General features: G+C 56.4%; 1 protein-coding gene across 1 annotated transcript; it reads right to left on the bottom strand.

Annotated features, from left to right (window-relative positions):
• Positions 1 to 200: 200 nt before the first annotated feature.
• On the bottom strand, positions 201 to 1314 carry LOC135405412 (olfactory receptor 14J1-like). Its single transcript, XM_064640109.1, has one exon. It carries the CDS (start codon positions 1292 to 1294, stop codon positions 323 to 325), a length of 972 nt encoding a protein of 323 aa, XP_064496179.1. The 5' UTR covers positions 1295 to 1314; the 3' UTR covers positions 201 to 322.
• Between the last annotated feature and the right edge of the window lie 12309 nt (positions 1315 to 13623).

Raw genomic sequence — 13623 nt, 5'->3', positions numbered from 1 at the left:
TGCACAGAGGCACCGACCCTGCAGCTGCAGAGAAGTCAGAGAGGAAAGATGTCATGTAAACAAGCCAATGCAGAGTTCTTTATTTGGTTTAAGCACACAGTGAGTACAATTCCCAATTCGTACAGCCTGTGGGCCAGGCTAGAAAGGCAAACACTGAATTGAAAATGGTGTTTATATATATATATACTTTTTTATATATATCTTTATACATATAAAGATTTTTTGATGTGAACAAATTCTCACAAAAATAACACCCCTACCAGAAGCAAAAAATAGAGAAGATATGGTGGGCCTTTAATGAAGTACATAAAAGGATTGGCCTTTAATGAGGTACATAACATGGAGAAGAAGGAGAGTTTATTGCTTCTGAAAAACACCCAGTTATCAGCTTCCTCATGGCATCCTTGAGCTCCTGGTTCCTCAGGCTGTAGATGAGGGGGTTCAGTGTTGGAGATACCACTGAGTACATGAGTGACACAATAAGATCAAGGGATGGGGAGGAGATGGAGGGGGGCTTCAGGTAGGAAAAGAATAACGTGCTGAGGAACAGGGAGACCACAGCCAGGTGAGGGAGGCACGTGGAAAAGGCTTTGTGCCGTCCCTGCTGAGAGGGGATCCTCAGCACAGCCCTGAAGATCTGCACATAGGAGAAAACAATGAAAATGAAACACCCAATCATTAAACAGGCACTAAACACAATAAGCCCAAGTTCCCTGAGGTAGCCTGAGTGTGAGCAGGAGAGCTTGAGGATGTGTGGGATTTCACAGAAGAACTGGTCCAGGGCATTGCCCTGGCACAGGGGCAGGGAAAATGTACTGGGTGTGTGCAGCAGAGCAATGAGAAACCCAGCAGTCCAGGCAGCTGCTGCCATGTGGGCACAAGCTCTGCTGCCCAGGAGGGTCCCGTAGTGCAGGGGTTTGCAGATGGCAACGTAGCGGTCGTAGCACATGATGGTGAGGAGGGAAAACTCTGCTCTAAGAAAGATTATGTAGACAAAAACCTGTGCAGCACATCCTGTGTAGGTGATGGTTCTGGTGTTCCAGAGGAAATTGTGCATGGCTTTGGGGACAGTGGTGCAGATGCAGCCCAGGTCTGTGAGGGAGAGGTGGAGTAGGAAGAAGTACCTGGGGGTGTGCAGGTGGTGGTCACAGGCTACGGCGCTGAGGATGAGGCCATTGGCCAGGAGGGCAGCCAGGGAGATGGCCAGGAAGAGCCAGAAGTGCAGGAGCTGCAGCTCCCTCCTGTCTGCGAGTGCCAGGAGGAGGAACTGGGGCATGGAGCTGCTGTTGGACATTTGCTGCCTCCGGTTATTGTTTTCTGTTGAGGAGAAAAAAGGCAGAACTGAATTAGGCCAGACTCAATCAGCAAAACATCTTGCATGTCTCATAGCAATTCAACATTCAGGGCCTCTTTTCAGGAAGATCTCTCTGCATCCCTCTCCCTGAGCTCTGGGTTTTGCTGGCTGAAGGGGGCACTGAGAGCAGGGACCCTGGAATGGGCTCCTGAGAAATCCTTCTTGCTGTGCAGTGAGAGGCAACTTGGAGCACAGGGTGAGCTCCAATTAAATGCACTTGTGATGTATCAAAGTGTTTCCAGAACTGCTGGTCACAGTTTGCCCAAGGGCAGAACACAGAGAGGGGATTTGGGGGACTTTGTTTTGTTCGAATTCCTCTTGCCAGGAGGAGTTTGGATGGTTGAAATCTGTGACATTTCTGATGTGCTCCAAGGGAAATCTTGTGAGTCCTGAGAGGCAAAGGAGTGGTCTCTTGGTGCAGAGACAAGAGCTGGCCTTCTTTCCTGTTCACAGCTGCCCCTGTCTGGCAGCTTAGAGCTAAAGGGGGATCACCCTTAGGAAGTCCCTTAAAAAAAGTAACAAGGCACTTCTAGGAGCAGAGGAATCCTGTTTCAAAGAGCACATTGACAGAATCCTTGCCTTTCCTCAGGATGCCTGATTAGGATCTCATCTCTATCCTCCCAGACTGCCACACAGAGGGATCATTGCAGCTCCCAAGTACAGCTGCCCAGGGCATTTCCATGGATTTAGCACTGAGAAGTTTTCTCCATGGGGATCCTGTGCAGCACAGAGATGCTATGGCAGAGCTGTGCCCTTCTGGAGGGCACCTGCAGCCCTGCAGGACACCCAGGCAAACAGCTGAATAACCTGAAGGTGCCTGGAGGGCACTTTGGCACTTGGCTCCCACAGACACATCCCCACAGCAGCACCCAAAGGGTTTGTGTCTGGACAGGAATCTGCCCCCCCCAAACACCACACTGGCTCAGAAAATCCACTGGTGAGAACAAGGAGAGCCCAGGCAGCAGGGGATGGCAGTGAAATGCCACAATGGTGCTGCCAAGGGAGGAGGGACACAGAGAGACAGCTGGAAATCAGGGCCTTGTCCTTGCCTGGGCTCTGGCTGCTGCAGGGCAATGCACAGCCCAGCCCCCGTGGGCCTGAGGGCACAGGCTCTGCTTAGGCTGGGAAAGGAGCCCAGGCAGGAGCTGCTCAGGGAAGGGGTCTGTGCCACAGGGACAGCAGGGAGGGGCCCCCATCCCCCTGCCCAGCCCTTGTGGCAGCAGCTGCCTCTCCCTGCCTGCCTGTCTCTGGGTGAGGAGCTGTTCCTGCCAGCAGCCCCTGCCTGTGCCCAGCTCAGCTCCCTGCCAGTGCTGCCAGAGCCATCCCCAGCCCAGTGCCCAGGGGCAGCTCTGCCTGGGCAGGGGCTGCAGAGCAGATCCCAGACAGCCTGCGGTGGCTGGGAAGGGGGAGGTGTTCTGGGGGGATGTGCTTCCTGAGAAGGGGCCCTGGAAATGGAGGAGGTGGAGCTGAAGCTGTGAGGAGCCCTGAGCCTGCAGCTGAAGGGCCCTGCCCAGCCCTGCCCAGCCCTGAGGGGTCACTCCTTCCACCCACCCCTTCTCCCCCAGCCCCGTGGCAGCTCCTTGGCCGGGCTGAGAGCTGACCCTGGCAGGCAGCAGAGTCCCTGCCCCAGCACACAGAGCCCTGGGGGCAGGACCCTGCTCTGCACCACAGCCCTGGGCACCCCTGGCTGCACCCCCACCTTCCCACCCCACAGCCAGCCCTGCCACAGGGAACCTTCTGGCCCTGGGCCTCTGATGGGGCAGCAGCAAGTCCTGCTCTGCAGCAGCTTCTCCTGCTGCACCCCAGCAAATCCAGCAGAGCCATCCTGACAGCTCCTGCCACTGCTGCCATTTGGCAGCTGGCAGAGGCACTTGCAGGAACTCACCTGCACTGCTCTGCAGCCAGAGCCTGACTGTGGCAAAGGGCTGGCAAGGTTCCTGCCCTGAGCAGCTCTGCCCTGTCCTCCCACCCCAGGATCCCTTGAACCTCCTGCTCCCTTCTCCTCTCTGCCCTTGCTGCCTGCAGCTCCTGCCCTGCTCTGCCATATGGCCACTTCCTCTGCACTGCAGCAACTGGGAGAGTCCTGCTGAAAGATCCTGTAAGCTGTGGGATGTGGCAGCTTTAGGAGATCCCTCCAGGAAGGGAAGTTAAACTTTCCTACAGCCAGAGAATTCTTCCTTCAAATCCTGGGAAGGTTTCTCCCGTAGTAAGAGCTCAGTCACCTCCCAGCCCAGGCTGCCTCTCATCTCTCTGCCTTCATTCCTGTGCCCTGGGTGCTGCAGGCAGTGCCCTCAGCCCTGCTGGGCTGTGCAGAGGAGCTGCTCACCAGCAGAGCTGTCTCTTTGAAGCTCTTCTTGGTTGCCAGGAGCTCCCTGTGTGCCAGGAGCCCGGCCCAGCTCAGCAGCACAGCAACAGCCCCAGGCATTTCATGACCCTCAGGGGGATTGTTGTTGTTTACATGAGACTCAGTCCCTGAGAGGAAGTTCAAACAACTTCTCAAGAAGTCAAAATGAGTTTGAAATACTGAAGTTTCTTGTACTGTTAATGGGTCCCACTGAAAGACATGACTGTGAAAGCATCCCCAGATTCCAGTTGGAGCAGAAAACTGCAGACAGTGATGACAAGGATGGACAAGCAAGGGAAAGGTGGCTCTGATGCTGAATAAACCTTGACATGGTTCTTTAATCCGAAGGGTCAAGCCCTGACCCCCAGCGCCTGGGAAGGCAGATCCTGTCCCTGTCTCATTCCTCAGGGCTCTTCCTGGGGCACTGGGATGTGGGATGTGCAATGCCAAGGGCAGGACCATGGGGTGGCACCTGCCAGGCTGCTGAGCAGGGACAAGGAGGCCATGAGGCCCCAGGGCTGCAAGGGGCCCTCCCCTCCTCCTGGCATCAGGGACACAGACAGCCATGGCCAAAGGCCTGCAGAAGGTGGCTGTGTCAGGGCCTTTCAGCTTCTCCCCATCCCTGTTTCCTCTCCAGCCCAGGCTGTCCTACGGTGTCCATGCCCTGCCCCTTTCCCTGCAGGCTGTCGTCATCCCCCCAGCTGCCCCACCAGGCTGGATCAATAAGGCCATGAGTCAGGGCCTGCCCTTGGGTCCCAACAACCCCCTGGAACGTTCCAGGCTGGGGGCAGAGGGGCTGGAGAGCTGTTCAGCAGGAAGGGACTTGGGGGTGCTGCTTGACAGGGGCTGGATATGAGGCAGAGTGTGCCCAGGGGGGCAAGAAGGCCAAGGGCATCGTGGCCTTTGTGGAGAAGAGTGTGGCCAGCAGGAGCAGAGAACTGATTGCCCCTCTGTGCTGGGCACTGGGGAGGCCCCAGCTGGAGTGCTGTGTCCAGTTCTGGGCCCTCAGTGCCAAAAGGCCCTTGAGGGGCTGGAGCGTGTCCAGAGAAGGGAACGGAGCTGGGGAAGGCTCTGGAAAACATGTCTGCTGAGGGACGGCTGAGGGAACTGGGCTTGTTGAGTGTGGAGAAGGGGAGGCTCAGGGGGGACCTCATTGCTCTCTGCAACAACCTGAAAGGAGGTTTTAGTAGGTGTGGGGTTTGGTCTCTTCTGCAAAGCCTTTAGTGACAGGAAGAGAGGAAATGGCTTTAAATTGCATCAGGCAAGGTTCATATTAGATATTCCAAAACCCTTTTTCCACTGAGAGAGTGTTCAGGCATTGGAACAAGTAGCCCAGGGAGGTGGTGGAGTCTCTGGAAGCATTCAGGTGGCATCTGGATGTAGCACTTTGGGATGGGGTTTAGGGAAGATTCTGATGGTGCTGGGTTGACAGTTGGACTAGAAATCTGGAAGGTCTCTTCCAGCCTTGATGATTCTGTGATTCTCTGACCTGTCATCCCTGTTTGCAGGTTTGTGCTCTAACAAGACCCTGGGGATGTTTTCTCAGCTGGGTCCACAGAGATTGTTTTGTGTGAGCTTTTTTCCTCTACCATCAAAACAAGGAGTAATTAATGCTCAATCCAGCAGATGGATTAGCAGGATACCCAGGGGTGCACCAAGTACCTTCCAGTGAGAAGCACAAGAGACCAGTAGACAGTGACAATATTGTTCTAATGTTAATGTCACTGGAGCACAGAGTGAGATCACTTCTGAGTTATGTTTCTTTAATTAGTGATTGGGAATAAAGAGAAAAATCACATAGTTGATGACACTCTAGGATTTATTTCACACTCTTAACAATAAGGTATTTTCCAGCTGGACTTTGAATAAGGTCCCATGGTATATTGCAAATTTCTATCTCAAGTTAACAGTCTTCTGTTAACTTCTTCTTCTCAAAGAAATTCTCAGCAGCTAACACCCTTTCATCATCTTGCTCTTTCCCTGATGGCTTGGCTTCTTTCCTGTTTTATCCCTTCTCAGGCACTAGTGCCAGAGGCAATATTGAGGAAGGAACTGGGTTTTAAAAAAGAGAAAATGCAAGAACTTCTTTCAGGCAGTCAGTTCTTCTGGGCAGGGCCGTCTGACTCCTGGTGTGTTTCCCTTCATGTGCTTAGCACCGGCACAGGGCACACTGAGGGAGGTCTCCAAACTTTCCTGTAGGTGATTCCATCAAAACTAATCCCCTCCCAGGGCATCACAAGATGATGCTCATCAGCTCTTCCAAGTCAAAGGATACTTTTCCCCCAGGGCAGAAAAGATGGAAACATGCTACTGGTGCAAGAGGGGGACAGTGGAGGCCCATCCTCTGCCCTGGGGGCAGTGACCCAGATTCCCTGTTTGTCCTCTAGTCCCTCTGGGAGCCCTGAGGTTTCCCTCTGGTCCCCTCTGGCTCCCTGTGCTTGGAAAGCCTTCCAAATCCATTCTGGTGAGGGGAGGTGGTGATGCAGCAACAGCAGATGCCTCGTGGGATGCCTGGACACCCCTGGGGAGGCAGAGCTGGGGCCACTCCTTCTGTGCCCTATCCTGGCTGGGTGCTGGTGGGACTGCCCTGAGGAGAGACCAATGAGGCTTCTCCTGGGGAAAGCCTCAGCCAAAGCTCAACTTCCCAAACAAGGCTGGGGCTGGGGGTGTGCCGAGGGGGAAGTTGTCCTGCAGGCAGCAGGGCAGGACAAGCAGGACGCAGTCTGCTCAGGACACGGCGCATCTGAAGGACACCATGGGTTTGGGCCCATTGTTGCTGCTTTATTAAATCACAGCTGCCTCCAACTGGCTCAGTGAGAACAGAAGAGCAGTGCTCGTAGTTTGAATTGTGGTTCTTGGTGAAGATTTGATGGCATCAGGATTCCAGTTCTCCTGCCTGTAGGAAGGACAGAGTTTATTTTTTGTGATAAGATCCATGCCTGGAAAGCTCCCCAGGCAGCCACCAGGCCCCAACATGGCATCAGGGCAGTTGGCAGCAGTCCCCCCAACACCTGCCTCCCAGCCCACGCCAAGCCACCGCCTTACCCACAGCCCCAGAGCCCTGGATGCCACCATGGCTGTCCCTGACACCACCCTGCTCACCAGCTCAGGTGTCTCACACAGCACCTGGGAGCCTGGGAATGTTGGAAGTTCTTCATGGATGTGGATGTTGGTGCCAGAAGAGCAGTGCTTCTGGCCTGAATCGAGGGCTTGGTGTTGGTCCTGTGCTTCAGTTGACCCTGACTTGGAAGTCCAGGGTGGTTTGGGCTGCATTCCTGCTTTAGGGGGAAGCTTTCCTGGAGGAGCAATTTGTTTAAATGTAAAATGAACCAAGGACAATTTTTGAGAGCTTTGCATTTAGATTTCATTAGTCTTAAGTAGTAGAATAAATGGTCTTATGTTTATTTGTATAGAGTCATGGACTGGTTTGGGTTGGAAGGGACCTTAAAGGTCTTCTCATTCCACCCCCTGCCGGGAGGAAGGCAGGGACACCTTCCACTAGAGCAGGTTGATCCAAGCTGTCCTTGGACACTTGCAGGGATCCAGGGGCAGCCACAGCTTCTCTGGGAATTCCATGCCTGCCCCACCCCACCCTCCCAGGGAAGGATTTCTTCCAAGTCTCCCATCTAACCCTGACCTCTTTCAGTTGAAAAACCATTGTAATGACCTTTGTCTTGAGGTCTTCTCTGCCAACCCACAGGAGCTCTATCATGTGTGGCACCAGGAGCTCCAGTTTTCCTGCCTGTATAAAGGACAGAGTTTCTTTTCTGTGATAAGATCTATGCCTGGAAAACTCCCCAGGCAGCCACCAGGCCCTAACATGGCATCAGGGCAGTTGGCAGCAGTCCCCCCAACACCTGCCTCCCAGCCCACGCCAAGCCACCGCCTTACCCACAGCCCCAGAGCCCTGGATGCCACCATGGCTGTCCCTGACACCACCCTGCTCACCAGCTCAGGTGTCTCACACAGTGCCTGGGAGCCTGGGAATGTTGGAAGCTCTTCATGGATGTGGACATTGGTACCTGAAGAGCTTCTGGCCTGAATCGAGGGCTCGGTGTTGGTCCTAAAGCCTTCAGGATGCCGATGGTCTGTTCTGCCAGGCAAGAGACGACTTCACTGCTGTCTGTCTTCAAGGGCTGAAGGGCTGTGAGAAAAAAAACAGAGCCGAGATGAAACTCCAGACATCCCTCCAGCCCATGTTCCCGACTCACCACTGCAGATCTCATCCAGTTGCTCTGTGCTTCGGTTCCTCAGGTGCCCATTTTCCAGCTCCAGGGGGACAGGGCCAGTCAAACCATGACAACTTGGCAGAGACGTCTTCAACTGCTTCTGCTTCCTCAGCACCGCTGAGCCCAGGTGGTCTCTGAAGAGGCAGATGGAGAAATCCTGCATGTCGCTGCTCTCCTGGGAGGAAGGAGGAAAGGTGAGCTTTGGAAACAGCAGCCCCCTGCCCACAGTGAAAGGGGATGGGGATGGTGGCTGAGGGAGATGCCCTGGGCTCAGATTCCAGAGCAGGGACAAGTTGCACTGGGCTGCAAGGCCCAGAAGCCACCAGAGCCCAGGGGAGCAGAGCCTGCTGCCAGAGCTGCTGACAGGGCTGGGTGCAGGGCAGCTCTCACTGCCCAGTGCCCATCTCAGGGCTCAAAAACCCACATCAGCCTTACCATGTTGAGGAAGCATGAGAGGTTCTCCACCAGATCCTCAGTGACTGGGCAGGCCTTTATCTTCTCCAGGTCTGGACACATCAGGTTTTTAGAGACCATCACAATCTCTATCCAGGAGTCTTCACTGCCAAGAGACAGGAGCTCCATCATGTTTGGCACCAGGAGCTCCAGTTTTCCTGAGCAGCGGGACCAGTGCACTCCACAGAGACATCTTCAATTGCTTGTTGTTCCTCAGCACTGCTGAGCCCAGGTAGTCTCTGAAGAGGCAGATAAAGGCCTCTCGCATGTCGCTGCTCTCCTGGGAGGAAGGAGGAAAGGTGAGCTTTGGAAACAGCAGCCCCCTGCCCACAGTGAAAGGGGATGGTGGCTGAGGGAGATGCCCTGGGCTCAGATTCCAGAGCAGGGACAAGTTGCACTGGGCTGCAAAGCCCAGAAGCCACCAGAGCCCAGGGGAGCAGAGCCTGCTGCCAGAGCTGCTGACAGGGCTGGGTGCAGGGTAGCTCTCACTGCCCAGTGCCCATCTCAGGGCTCACGTTCCCACATGAACCTTACCATGTCAAAGAAGTGCGAGAGGTTCTCCACTAGATACTCATCGGTGGGGCTGGCCTTTTTCTTCTCCAGGTTTGGACACATCGGGTTTTTAGGGACCATCACATCCTCTGTCCAGGAGTCTTCACTGCCAACCCACAGGAGCTCCATCATGTGTGGCACCAGGAACTCCAGTTTTCCTGCCTGTATGAAGAACAGAGTTTATTTTTTGTGATAAGATCTATGCCTGGAAAGCTCCCCAGGCAGCCACCAGGCCCCAACATGGCATCAGGGCAGTTGGCAGCAGTCCCCCCAACACCTGCCTCCCAGCCCACGCCAAGCCACTGCCTTACCCACAGCCCCAGAGCCCTGGATGCCACCATGGCTGTCCCTGACACCACCCTGCTCACCAGCTCAGGTGTCTCACACAGCGCCTGGGAGCCTGGGAATGTTGGAAGGTCTTCATGGCTGTGGACGTCGGCGCCAGAAGAGCAGTGCTTCTGGCCTGAATCGAGGGCTCGGTGTTGGTCCTAAAGCCTCCAGGATGCCGATGGTCTGTTTTGCCAGGCAGGAGACGACTACATTGCTGTCTGTCTTCAAGGGCTGAAGAGCTGTGAGCAAAAGAAACGGAGCCAAGATGAAGCCCTGTGTCTGCAGAGACCTCCAGACGTCCCCTCCAGCCCATGTTCCCCACTCACCGCTGCAGATCTCATCCAGTTGCTCTTGGCTTCGGTTCCTCAGGTGCCGCGTGGCCACCCCTAGGCACAAAGCTCTGTCAGCCCCTGCTCCCCAGCGGGCTCCCAGCAGCGCGGCCCCTGGCCCTGCCCTGCTCCCCCTCAGCCGGGATGAGCCCAGGAAGCACCAGGAGCTCAGGGGGGTAGAACTCAGCCCAGTGCCCACCAAGCCCAGCCACGTGGGCAGGGGTGGCAGAGGGAGGCCCAGGCCCAGCCTGCGGCAGCCGGGGCTCAGGCAGCCCCAGGGCTGGGCCTGGCTGTGGGCTGCAGGAGCAGGGACAGGGGTCAGCTTGCCCAAAGAGGGACCCTGGGGGCTGGGGCTCACCGATGAACCTGATGGCCGCCTCTCGCACACTGGCCTCAGGGTCCTTGAGGTAGCTCAGGCCCTGACGCAGGTACTCTTCAGCCCTGCTCCTGTCCTTCCCCACCTGGAGAGAGCACAAGGACACGGGCATGGCACAGAGCCCCCCCGCTGGCTGCAGCAGTCCCTCCTGCCAGCACTCAGTGTTGCCCAGAGCCCTCTCTCCCGCTGGCTGCAGGGAAGGGAGAGGGGCCTGCAGAGGAGCCCCTGGGGCTCTGTTCTTGGAGGGCACACACTGGGCTGCAGCTCCAGCCTCTGGGCTCTGGGCCCACACAGTGGGCTCTGCCTGTGGGCCAAGCCTCACCCAACCTGCACCCTGGCACTTGGCCTTACCAAGCACTCGCTAATCCTCCACATCTGCTGCTTCTTCACCAGCTCTTTCAGCTCCCTCCACTTGAGCAGCTTTGTTGCAGCAAGGAGCGCTTCCTGGGCGGCCTGCATGGAAGCAGAAGGGGTGAGGTAGCAGCAGGGCTGGCAAAGGAGAGCTCTTGGCTTTCTTGCTGGGGAGATTCTGCCCTCAGGATTTGGGACATGCCCTCACCAAAGTGTCTAGGGGACATGTGAGGACAGCCCTGCAGGACAGGGCCTGAGGCTGGACGCCCTGTCTTTGGACACATGCCAGGGACAGCAGAAAAGCCTGTGGGGATGTGCCTGTTCAGGCTTTGGTGGTCACAGGCTGCTGACGAGCCCTACTAGAGCCCTAGGGCAGCTGTTGGAAATGGCTGTGCCAGCTTCTCCATCCCTGCTGGCACTGGCTCTGCAGGGACCTTTCCCACGGCTCGTGCTGGGCCACAGCTGCCCACTGCCAGCAGCCCTTGCCCTGCTGCCTGGGCCCCACAGGGCGGGCCTGCCCACCTCTCTCTGTGCCAGTGCTCAGCCTTCCAATGTGTACCTTGGTCACGCTCGGGGACTGGTCACTTGTGCGAATGAGCAGCGGGACCAGTGCACTCCACAGAGACGTCTTCAATTGCTTGTTGTTCCTCAGCACTGTTGAGCCCAGGTAGTCTCTGAAGAGGCAGATAAAGGCCTCTCGCATGTCGCTGCTCTCCTGGGAGGAAGGAGGAAAGGTGAGCTTTGGAAACAGCGGCCCCCTGCCCACAGTGAAAGGGGGGTGGGTATGGTGACTGAGGGAGATGCCCTGGGCTCAGATTCCAGAGCAGGGACAAGTTGCACTGGGCTGCAAAGCCCAGAAGCCACCAGAGCCCAGGGGAGCAGAGCCTGCTGCCAGAGCTGCTGCCAGGGTTGGGTGCAGGGCAGCTCTCACTGCCCAGTGCCCATCTCAGGGCTCACGCTCCCACATGAACCTTACCATGTCAAAGAAGCGCGGCAGGTTCTCCACCAAATACTCATCCATGGGGCTGGCCTTTTTCTTCTCCAGGTTTTGATTTATCAGTCTTTTCAGGATCATAACGACCTTTGTCTTGAGGTCTTCTCTGCCAACCCACAGGAGCTCCATCATGTGTGGCACCAGGAACTCCAGTTTTCCTGCCTGTATGAAGGACAGAGTTTCTTTTCTGTGATAAGGTCCATGCCTGGAAAGCTCCCCAGGCAGCCATCAGGCCCTAACATGTCATCAAGGCAGCTGGCAGCACTTCCTCTAACACCTGCCTCCCAGCCCACACCAAGCCACTGCCTTACCCACAGCCCCAGAGCCCTGGATGCCACCATGGCTGTCCCTGATGCCACCCTGCTCACCAGCTCAGGTGTCTCGCACAGCACGATGAGGCCGTCGAGCACCTGGGAGGCTGGGAGGGTTGGAAGCTCCTCATCGATATCAAAGTTGTCATTCTGAAGGTATTCAAATTCTTCGTCCTTGTCCTCCCACTCAAACTTCATGCTAGTGCCACTGGGCAATGGCTGTAGAAGCAAGCACAGTAGTGAGAGCCTGGCAGAGTCTGCAGGGCTCGTGGCAGGGGATCAAGTCCTTTTCTGGTAACTCACAGCCAAGTCAGAGGTGGAGCTGCTTTCTGAAGAAGAAGCGCTGAGACTGCAGGGCCACCAGTCGACCCAGAGCATGACAGCGAATGGCCATAATATCTTGTCTCCAATCTTGGGCTCTGAGAAGATGCTCTGCCACATTTGCATGGCCACACTGCAAGGCAGAGCTCTGTGTCAGCAGGGCGACCTGGAGTGCAGCGTGGCCGGGCCAGCCCAGGTGCCTGGGGCCCTGCCTGGGCAGGCAGCAGGGCACTGAGCTGGTGTTCCCCTCTAGGCTGGGAGCAGCAGGGTGGCTCTGGGCTGGCTGGGCCAGCTTTGTCTGCTGCAGGCCTGGACAACCTAGCAGGGCTGGAAAGCTTGGTGGGATGGAGAACCCCTCTCCTCAGGGCTGTCCTCCATCATTCCTTGGCTCTGGGAGCCAGAGAGTCTCAGGCTCCATCTCCCCACAGCCAACAAACCCTCAGGCTTTTCAGGGCCAGTACCTGTCTCCTTGTGGAGCGATGCTCAACAGTGTGGCGACTACCTTCCTTGGGAAAAACTCTGCTAGCAGCAGAAGCAGGGAGTGGAAGCACTCCTGCACACGTTCACACTTCACACCTGGCAGTCTTTCATGCAGGAAGCTCAAAATCTTTGGCACCTGAAGGGGACAGAGGTGAGGAGAGTGCTGCCACGGTAGTGCAGCCTCAGCTGCCCTTTCCATGCCACTCTGCTGCCTTCAGGTGCCTTCAGGTGCCTGAGACACCTGGGTTTGGCAGGGAGGGATGGAGAGAGGAACAAGGCCTTCTAGGGCTGAAGGGCAGGGCAATCCAGCCACAGGCCACTTACATCTGTCAGGAAGAAGCACGGGTCAACCGTGGCCAGCCACAAAATCTCTTCTGCTCTGATCCTGCGCCCTCTGTAAAGGTTCCACCCAAATGGTTCAACCCATGGACGAGGCTCTCCAGGTATCCATTGATAATTCTGTGCATCTTTCTGCTCCAGGGCTTCAAGGACGATGTGTGTCCTCTCCGAGCGTGTGAGGTATCTTTCGAAGGGCTGCGGCAGGAAGGAGGAGAGCAAAGATGTCACCCCAAGGCCCCTGCTGGTGCTGCTCAGTTGGGCAGCGAGAGCAGCCCTGGCCACAGGTGCCCAGCAGTGCTGGCAGCAGTGCCCACAGTCACTGTGTAGGGGAGGACGAGAGCAGAGGGTCCTTAGGCTGAGGCAGGAGGGCTGGGCTCATGCTCACGGGGTGCTGGCCCTGCACAGGACCAGGGCTCACTGCTGGGCAGGAGAGCTGCAGCTGCTGCTGGGACACCAGCAGAGTGCCGCCCTCAGATAGTCCCTGCTTGGGGACAGCAGGAACCCTCTCATCAGGGACACTGAGGCCCTGTCAGCCCCACCGATTCTGGGTGCCTTTGGCTCACAGGAGTGCCCTGCCGATGGCACGGACAAGAGTCTCAGCAACGGGGGAGCTCATTACCTTGATACCGCACTTTCTTCCGAGAGTCTTGCAGAAGCAGGTGATTTCACCTTCCACATGGCGTGCGTATCGTTTGCCCCTTAGCCTGGTCCTGCCTAAAGAGCAGGGCAGACGTGCAAGTCAGGGAGAGCAGCTTTGCCATCAGGCTTTCCAAAGCAGCCCGAGATCTGCTTGGGAGATGGCAGGCCAGAAGGAGATTGTGGAGGGAGGGGGTCAGAGTGGGCTCCACAAACAGGCAGGG

The sequence above is a fragment of the Pseudopipra pipra genome, chromosome W (genome assembly GCF_036250125.1).
Source record: "Pseudopipra pipra isolate bDixPip1 chromosome W, bDixPip1.hap1, whole genome shotgun sequence".
NCBI classification, from domain to species: domain Eukaryota; kingdom Metazoa; phylum Chordata; class Aves; order Passeriformes; family Pipridae; genus Pseudopipra; species Pseudopipra pipra.
This window is presented reverse-complemented; position numbering and strand designations above follow the sequence as displayed.